The following is a 9,603-nucleotide window of genomic DNA, read 5'->3' on the forward strand; positions in this document are numbered from 1 at the left end:
CCTACTTGTAAACTAATTCTATCTTTTTATATTTATCCTTATTAAATATCCTGCAATCAATCACAGTCACTATTGATAAGAATACTTTTGAAAAAAAGATAATAATTACATTTTAAAAGATCAAAAATATCTTATATTTTTAAACATTTAACTCTTTAAAAAATGTCACATATTTTTAAATGAAAGAAGTATATAATTATTTTTGTTTTCAAATTTTAACCTTCAATTCAAACAATTCAAATTTTGAAATTAACCACTTTATCCTCAACATTCTCCTCCAGTCATAGTTGTCGGCTGCGCATTTGCCTCTTAGACAGTACGCAAGTGCCTATGTTTACAGCAAAGTCAACTATAGGTAAGGGGCTGATTTATACAACATATTACGGACGCCAAGAAAGGTTCCGTTCTTGATGTACAGTGTCGACCAGCAAGGTGGAAAAATAAAGTAAACCAAGAGAAACTAGAGAGCAAGAGCAGACAAGCTATCTAGTCCTTCCTATAAAACTAAGCATATATTTTAGGGATGAAATTGGGTATTTTCACAAAAACAAAATAAAACGGAGATATATATTTGAGAGGCAAGGATCACCTTTGGTGCCTGGTCAGCAAATATACTTGAATGCAGGGAGAATTGTTCCAAGTTTTGGAGTGTAACCTAAGGATGCTTCTTGCTTTCTCCTTCAAATACGAAGCACAGTCAGCTTGCATCACCATGCAAAGCTTGGACACAGCTCCCACCCTCAACATCTCCAAAACGACATCATTCGATGACGAGTACTTAGCTATCAACGAAAATATTTGAACAGCTCTATCGTCAGTTGCATTCGAAACCCTCAGAATCCTCTTAGACATCACAGCGATTCCCGCTGCGTGCCGCAGAAACTGTTCTCTACCATCAGCACACGAACATAGATTTGCCAGAAGGTTGAACACGAGCTCCGTTATGTTCTTTGTCGGTTTTTCTAGCTCAAGATCAATTAATACAAAGACCGCTCCTGATTCTACGATTTTCATTCGGTTTCTTCCTAAGGGGCACGTTTCTATGAGCACCTGCAAGGCTGATTTGATAGCCTGCTCCGAGACTCTTCTGTTTTTTAGTACCTTCGTTATTTCTCTGAAAAATTCAACATTTAAGTTTCCCAGAAGGGTTGAATCTGCGGCTCCTGCGGTCGATTTCAAAATAGGCATTGTTTCGTTTACTATATTAACGTTGTTTCTCACGCCAATTTGCAATGCCCAGGCCAAAGAGGTGATAAAGTCCAAGTTTTCACAAACCAGAGGCTTCACGTGAGCGATGGACGATGCAGCCCAGAGTAAACGAAGAACTCTCAAAGCTTGTTCAAGGCAACTTGTTATACCTTCCTTGAATTTCTGGGTAATTATGGAGACCAAAGCTTCGAGTGCTCCAGATTCCACCATGCACCTTCTGTTGCTTTCGCTGCCTGCCAAAGCATCCATTTTTCTCAGTGTCGTTTGACACAGATGAGGAATCTGAAGATGAGAGATAAGTTTGTGAACGTGGATGGAGGAGAGGAGGGGTTTCGGGGCTGGAATCCGAACTGCGCCGTTGCGAGCCTTTTGTGAGGACCAAGCCTGGATTAGCCTGAGTAAGGTATGGTTGGGGGTCAAGGGCGAGTCGGTGGGCAACGGCTGCTTGGTGACCGGGCAATTCCTCTCCTTCGCCATGAGCAACCACTGCTCGATGCTCTCTCTGTCGTAGGTTATACCTGTTACGGTCGTCACAGGATCTTTCATGATCTCCAGAGAAATAGGACACAAGAAATATTGAGGAACGTCAATATCGGCCATTGATGGTGAATATGGGAGGAAAAAGAAGAAGGAGAAGGAGAAGGAGAAGGAGAAGAGAGGAAGAGGATGAAGCAAAGAGGGAAATTAAATGATTACTTGCTTTAGTGGGTAAAATATGGTGGCTATATTATATATACTAGGACGTTATACATATACAGGGTGAACCAGGGCCGAAGACATTTCTAGACGAAGTTAAAAATTGTTGGGTTTTCTTTTTCAGTCTTTGTTTTTCCCCCGGTTGGGTCCCTCGCTGATTCAATGAGTTTACCAGTCAGAGATATTGGTCAAACCGGCGAGCAGTAACCTTTTCAAATACGTTAACGTTGCTTTTGAATTATGGCTAAAAAGAATATAGCTAGCTTTTGAATATTGATATGTGAGCGGATGCTAGGCACAGTTTGAGTGCGTTGTTTAATTTTATTTTTCTGTTTTTGTCTTTTGTAACGTTGGTTAGGGGTGAAAAAGAGAGCAGACAGATTAGAAACTTCAGGAGTGAGTTTATATGGCGCCGTATATATTATTTTTTAAGAGTTTTATATTGTGGATATTTATGTTCAGATACTTTTAAAAATTATGTTCTCTGAAACATTCTCACAGACTAATTTGATTTTTTTTAAAAAAAAAAAGCGTATTCCGTTAAGTATTAGATATGTTTAATTTAAGATCGCCACTCACACATCCCTCTCGGCGGATCATATTTGGAAATAATGCTTGTATGTTTCGAGCTCAGTAACGGGGCCAAAAATAAAAAAAAGGGTGGCGTGTGAGCGAAAAGAAATACTGGTACAGTAATCAGTATCATATGACGAGGGGAAAATAAAATCAAATAACATGTCAACGCAACGCAGGTATTTTGTTTGGCTGGATTTGCATGTAATTATATGTAAGAAATTGAACATATGAGGATGCGGTGCGGGGGTGATGACTAAGTGGTGCATTTAATTACGGGCAGATAACCTCAGAGCATTTGACTTGAGATTTTTGGCTTCAAAGATTTTTTTTTTCACGTCTACCACGTCAGAATCAGAGTGGCATCCTTTGATTTTTGGTCTGTAACACAGATAGAGTATAACAAATAAATGATCAGTTTGTGGTGTGGTGTATTCTCATAAATGATCCATTTTAGTATTCAAAAAGTCCAGGACTTAGTTTGCCTGTAGTCTAAATAAAACTATACACCTGTCGCAGCACATTCAAGTCGTGGTTATCGTTCCAGCTAAATAATGCACCGGTCCTTTTTATAATAATTATTTTTTTGTTTGTAAATTATCTGGTACCTATTTATAAGAAACACCAACCACAGGTGTTTATTAATTTTTTTATATCCTCGTTAAAAAAGAGTCATTTATTAATGAGATCAATTATTAAAAATCACCAATTAATTATTAAATAGGGTATTTTGAATAAGAAATTAGCATTTGTAACGTAGTTATTAACTCAACTAACTTTAATTGCAATTCTTGATATTTGAAAATTAGTTATGTCTCTTATAATTAGAAAGACTGAAAGGAGTAGTATTAATTTATAAATTATAAATGCTTGGAATTTTCATCGTATAAATTCATTTTCTTTTATTATTTTTTTCGTTTTTTGGAAGAATCATGAATCATTTCATTAATTCTGAAATTAAGGGCACGTTTATTTATGCTTCATGAATTAAATACTGCATATCACTTGATGGTAAAAAAAGGGGGGCAAGACTTATGCAATTAATCTTATATACTTAATATACTTCTATCAAATCAAATCATGACATGTGAATCTTTATGTATTAATTTAATTTAATCAATAATAAGAATTTATTATAGAAAAAAATTATAAAAAATTTATATATCTTTGTTTGTAGTTGAACAACAAATACCAAAAGTAACGTTTCATATTTAGCCCAAACAATCTTAAAGCACATTGAATATATAAGTTTTTTTCCTTTGAGGGTTCACTCTCGAATTTTGTGAATGTTTTAATTTAAGATATTTACTCTCTAGTTTTAAAAAGCTATTATACGCGCCTAATATTTAACTTTAATTTTTATGATTTACGACCCCTCCATCAGTTTTGTTCTGCCCGAAATGAGACATCATCTTTTCAAATAGCTTAGAAGAAATTTAATTAGCAAAATACACGCACTCGACGGCATGACAAGTGACCAAAAAAAAAAAAACAAAGGAAATGTCTGGTCATTTTTATGATTTGCATGAGGCATGTATGGTCAGACCTATTGGGAACCTGTTGTGAATCGAATAGGGGTTGTGGGCTCAAGAGCAAATATGGGCCAGCCCCTTCAGTGGATGAGCCCAATAATTGCCCACTCATTTATTCAACATGGCTGCATCCGTATTCCATATCATGCCATGCATATTTTACTTCTGAATTACTTACTTCTTACCGTTATGTTTGAATTTTTTTCAAAAATATTTTAGAGTTGTTTTTTTTAATTTTTAAAATACATTACATTTGACTATTGAAAGCTACCGCCCACCAATATCAACTCCATTGCTAGCTATCATCAGTAGTCATCACTAATCCCTATCAAATACTATTATCCATTGTTGCCATTGGTCATTACTATTAACTAATTTTTTATTTTTAAAATTAGTGTAATCAAATAATTTTTTTGTTTTGTTGTTAAAAAAAGTAGTCTGTAGAACAGTTTTCAAAAATGAAAAATGAAAACGAAATTAACCGACTCTCAAGATAAAATAATTCATGTTTCATTCATTTATTTATTTGCCATTTAGCTCACACAAACACACGATACAAGTCTCAAGCAGAGAGAAGGGGCGGGAAGGCAATCAGTGAAAAGCATTGAAGCATGTTCTCACTCCAATTGATTAATTATTTACGGAGAACAACTTGTAGCTGCGCCTATCAAGCTCTGACTCACTTATGATGATGCAGCAACCTTTCTTCTTGATAACAAAACAAAACTGCTTCTCCCTTGACTTCTTGCACATCCAATAAGCTAGATAGTTCTTCAAACCATGTTGAAACTCGCTAGCTAATGCCAAAACCTGTATAGATATTTGCCGACTGATCGGCCATGTTTTCCACCCCTCTCTCTTGATTAATTCAAGACAGCTTTCATCATTCGTTCCTATTTATTGAAGCCGAGTTGTCTGCTCATCAGAAAATATTATCCTAACATTAGCACGTTTTGTTAATCAATTTCTGCCCATTGAAATTCAAGCATAGCCTTTTACTTTTGCATGCATGCACTGGCAAGTCCGAAAGCGAGTACCAACTCAATTAATATCCAATTCCTCAAATATTTTATATGCCCACATCGAAAGTCACGCCCATGACCGGTCATAAATAATTAAATCGACGCAATTAACATGCAAGCGCAAAACCCTTCAAATTTCAAACAAAAATAACAGAAAAAATACCCTAATTTTTTACAAACTAATTATTAATGCTTCTATATATACCATGCATATAAAATATTATCCCCTCCCCAACTATATAAATTCTATAAGCTGCTTGGCAATATATTGGCTGGCTACAACTTATAATATTAGCGAACGAAAATAACAAAAGGGATAGTAAAGGATCAACGCGCGGGTGTGCTAGCCGAGTGTTGTGCTAAGTCAGTGTGGAAAGAACACACACGGAAGCTAAGTGAAATCAGTCGTGGACGCGTCCTAGCTAGCCTGCCACGAACGGTCATCAGGCCACAAAATCTGGCAATAACTGGGCAGCAAACCTCTTTCTGCTCTGAATGGGATCCATATTGTCATAATTGGTGTTGGAATGAGGTTGTGGAGCATTGATTGCACAGAAGTCGGTTCCTTCAGCTGTCAAATTCATATTGTGCGACAGAAATCCATGGTGGGGAAGATTGTCAGTACTGTGAGGAAGTCCAAGAGTGAGAGACACTCCATTTCCGTGGAACCTCGGAGCCAGGTGGTCAGCCACACTGTACCTTCCCATGTCTTCCATGGTGAACCCTCCATATCCTCCTCCATTCCCATTACTTATCAACGGGTGCCTTTCCATGCCAAACTTTGCGGTGCCTTCTGATCTGTCTGTGTCTCCAGGCTTCATTTCCATGTCCACCGACAGGATACTGCTTGGAGAGTTGTTCATCACTTCTGAACTTCTTGGCTTTTTGGGGCTTCTTATTTGCATCTTGTCATGATGATGAGACGACGACCCTGCAGCTACTGGGAATCCTGAAGAATGTGGTTGAAGGTAGATTGAGGAATTTGAGGTGTTGGTTTGGGTAGTTATTTGTTTATTGAAGCTTTGATCTGGATTTGATTGGAAGCGTCTCATCTGATGTTCAAGCCGAAACCCACCTGATTCTTGTGGCTGTGAATCCTTACGGCTTGACCCCACCTCCTTATTCCCTTCTTGCTGATCTTTCATTTCTTCCACGTACATTTCTTCCACCATTGGTTTCCATAGCCGAACTCTTGCATTTATGAACCAGTTTGACACCTGCATTCATCCACCCACCTCTTTTCGCGTTATTCTAGCTACTACATAGGTGCATGTGAATGTGATCAATCATAAAAAACAAGAAATACCAAACCAAATGTACGTTGTCGTCTACATTGTTTTTGGAAGCATATATGCATAAGCTTTTCGATTTTTTCTATATTCCAAATTGGGTACCATCCCCGTCCTCTCCAGTAATGAGACGCCTATTGCTTTGTATTGATGACAAATAAACAGTTCTGATAGAACTAACACCTTAAGTATGCTATCGAGAACGATATCCATTATAGGCACATTATACATATGTATACCTGGCTACGAGTAAGTCCAGTTTGTTTTGCGAGCATAACTTTATCGGAGTCCTTGGGGTAGCTGCCAGCCACAAAAAGAAATGACTTGTTAATATATCTAAATAGAAGGCAAGAGGGATAATCATATCTGGAATATTGTAGTATCAGCGTGGAGAGTTTCTTACGGGTGAAGAAAATGCTCGAAGAGCCAAGCACGAAGAATGGAGACAGCTCGTTCAGGTAAGCCTCGTTGGGGTCTCCAAGCGTTGTGCTGGATCATTCCCAGCTGCTGCAAAGCCCGTTGCTGCCGAAGATGGTGGTCCACGAACCTCAGCCTCGAACCTTCTACCTTAGCTCCCAAGCAATCATCCTCACCCAAGGTCTTGCTTGTTGCTCTTATTTGTGAAGCGATTGCGTCTCTGAGACATCGAAACTGCTTTGAGATGGTCTTTAAGGCAAGGGACGTGTATGTTTTTGCTGCACCATATCCCGCTGCCTGCTCGAATGACGCTATCACTATCTGCATTTGGTGGTGATACTGTCTGTACCTCTGTTCCACCTGCAAGTTCAAAACAAAGCTGTCATTAGAAAGAAGAATGGACCCATCTGTATCTATAAAGTGCTTGTTATACTTTGAACCTCATTGCCCAATGTCAATCAATAAATATGGGCACTGCTGTGTTCTGAAATTCTGCAACTGACCAAATATGGGCCCAAAACCAAATTATTCTCTGACACCTCTTATACCATTCAGAATTTCAGGAGAGGATGGTAAGAATTGATAACTGAGAGACAGACTTACGCCTGTCAATTTCACAAACCCCTCTTGCAGTGTCACATTCTCAATTTCTATCCCTGTCACAGTTTTCCCAAATTACTGAATTTATAGCCCAGTCTGAATAACTGACAAAACCGGACCCCGATTAAAGTACAACGAGAAGATCGAACACAATTGCCTCGTATAATAGCTGATGGACGTTATATCTAAATCTCCTTGGCTTTAATTTTTTTTCCCTTTTAAATAGTGTAAAGTTAATTCTGGAAGTTGCATGTGTATATATAACGGTGCGTGCGCATAATATACCGTACCTCATCAAGTATGGCGACAAGCTTGGACTTCTTCATCTGAAGTTCTTGTCTCTGTGCCGCACCGAGCTCACTTCCTTGCTTCCCATTTTCACTATTTTCTCCTCCTCCTCCATCACCACCACTTGAACCGTCACGATGCCCACCAGATGTTGATTGTTTATTTGGTTCCGTCTTCTCTTTCACAGCCACCTCTTGGTTGATTCCCTTACCCACATTGACAACCTCATCCAAAACCTCCTGAGCTGCTTTCAAATACTTGGATCCCAAAACAAAACTCTGCACGCTAGAAATTCCATTTGAAGAAACATGATTACTCGGAACCAGAATCCGCACATCATCACAGTTCGAGGTCGATATGGCAGCAGCATGATGAGGGTGTCCGGGAACGTCAAGCTCGCCGGAAAGCGACCTATAAGCTGTTTGTTGAGACGAAAGGCTGAGGGACAGACCCTGCTGAGAAGGCCTCCTGAAACTCAAATGGGGCGACGCGTCTAGGGCGGCGGAGGCGGACTGAACCCCACCGGAACTGCTAGACGCTGTTGCCACGGCTGATGTCGGGTGGGGATCAATCATGGAGCCCCAGAGGTTGTAGTGGACCCGAGGAGGAGCAGCCGGGGCGGTGAAGCCGTGGAAGGAGGAGATTTCGTGTCCAAGAAAGGAAGGTCGGGAGGGATCGTGGTCGGAGGATGAAGGAGGCGGCGCGTTGGGGAGGGCGGCGAGGTTGAGGGCGTTTGGGGGAGAGCCGGGATTGAGAAGAAGCACGCCGGCCGTCGATTGAGGATGGGGGTTCGAACCGGAGTAGGGAACGTAGGGGCCGGCGGTGGCGGGGTTGAGAAGGTAAAGGGTGTGGAAGCCGTCTCCGGCGGCGGCAGGAGCACCAGAGGGTTGGATTTCTGAACTGCCTCCATGAAAGAACGTCCCCATATCTCACTATCAATTCCCACAAAGAAAAAGATGTTGAGTATATTATAATCAGTCTTCTCAAACGTCTACGCAAGCTAGACGACGACAAATCAAGTTGCTTTTGCGTGTTTGTCTGCGGAGAGCTTAATCAGCCCATGTGAAGCTGAAAGGGAAGGGAATTGGGAAATAGCGAGGGACACAAAAAGCCAGGAAGCTAGGAGAAATGAAGAGAAGAGAATTAGGAAGAGAATGATGAAAGGGATGGATGGATGCAGAAAGGAGCTCAGGAGCGTCCGTACGGAGGCCAATAATGGATAAAGGAGGAGACGCACGAGAGAAGAAGCGATGGCGGATGAGGGTATACAGCTTGCTGTCTATGCCCCTCCTCTGTCATTTAATTCTTTTGAAATAACCTCTGACTCCCATGTATATCCGAGTGCATGTGGTCCATTTTCTATCTCCTGTTCCTTCTTATTTAGTTCTCCCTCCTACTGTGGTGTCATTTTATATTATCATATATAGTTCTATGCATCTACTAGTTGCCCAGTAATTTTCTTGTTCTGCTGTACACACTCTCCCGCCAATCGTAAACACTATTTGGTGTTTGGTAAGCACGGAAACACATAGCTTCGGGATCACAAAGCCTCTTCTCCATCTTTTATGCAATCAACGACGCCTTCCTCACGCGCCCTAATAGGAGCCACCAAATTCAATTAAGATCGTCCAAATTCAGAGCGTCTACGTCTCCTTCCAGTTGAAATCGTCTAGGGATTCGAGAACCGCGAGCAGAGGAAAAGTGGTAATTTAGTAGGACCCCACACACAACAACACTCAAGAAAAGAGACCAACACCAACACATGGTGATTCAACAATGAGTTTAATTATTAAAAAATAGTTACATGTAACACTCATTCAATATAATTAATTATTTTTAAGTTTATTGATAATTGAAGTAAAAAAAAATATATTATTTTTTAAATTTAATTATTAATGAATCTCTGAATAATTAATTATATTGAGTGAGATTTTAAAATAATTACTCCTGATTCAAGTCTGGCCTTGCATTCCATTG

General features: G+C 39.8%; 2 protein-coding genes across 2 annotated transcripts; both read right to left on the reverse strand.

Annotated features, from left to right (window-relative positions):
- Positions 1 to 280: 280 nt before the first annotated feature.
- LOC129316287 (E3 ubiquitin-protein ligase PUB24-like) lies at positions 281 to 2,188 on the reverse strand. The gene has a single exon (XM_054960629.1). The coding sequence runs from the start codon at positions 1,807 to 1,809 to the stop codon at positions 586 to 588; it is 1,224 nt and encodes a 407-aa protein (XP_054816604.1). The 5' UTR covers positions 1,810 to 2,188; the 3' UTR covers positions 281 to 585.
- Positions 2,189 to 5,139: 2,951 nt separating this feature from the next.
- Positions 5,140 to 9,011, reverse strand: LOC129315941 (BEL1-like homeodomain protein 1). The gene is made up of 4 exons (XM_054960112.1): positions 7,629 to 9,011; positions 6,725 to 7,098; positions 6,561 to 6,621; positions 5,140 to 6,249 (listed from the first exon to the last, which is right to left on the reverse strand). The coding sequence occupies exons 1-4, from the start codon at positions 8,550 to 8,552 to the stop codon at positions 5,476 to 5,478; spliced, it is 2,133 nt and encodes a 710-aa protein (XP_054816087.1). The 5' UTR covers positions 8,553 to 9,011; the 3' UTR covers positions 5,140 to 5,475.
- Between the last annotated feature and the right edge of the window lie 592 nt (positions 9,012 to 9,603).

This window comes from Prosopis cineraria, unplaced genomic scaffold (assembly GCF_029017545.1).
Source record: "Prosopis cineraria cultivar Desert tree isolate PC_DT_omini unplaced genomic scaffold, ASM2901754v1 PC7, whole genome shotgun sequence".
Lineage (NCBI taxonomy): Eukaryota > Viridiplantae > Streptophyta > Magnoliopsida > Fabales > Fabaceae > Prosopis > Prosopis cineraria.

What these genes read in the sequence shown, in the direction of transcription:
- LOC129316287 (XM_054960629.1), bottom strand. Translation starts at nt 1,809, where the DNA reads ATGGCCGATATTGACGTTCCTCAATATTTCTTGTGTCCTATTTCTCTG.
- LOC129315941 (XM_054960112.1), bottom strand. Translation starts at nt 8,552, where the DNA reads ATGGGGACGTTCTTTCATGGAGGCAGTTCAGAAATCCAACCCTCTGGT. An exon ending in TTCGAGCATTTTCTTCACCC is followed by an intron (nt 6,622 to 6,724) that starts GTAAGAAACTCT and finishes TGTGGCTGGCAG; the next exon opens with CTACCCCAAGGACTCCGATA. An exon ending in CTGGACTTACTCGTAGCCAG is followed by an intron (nt 6,250 to 6,560) that starts GTATACATATGT and finishes GGATGAATGCAG; the next exon opens with GTGTCAAACTGGTTCATAAA.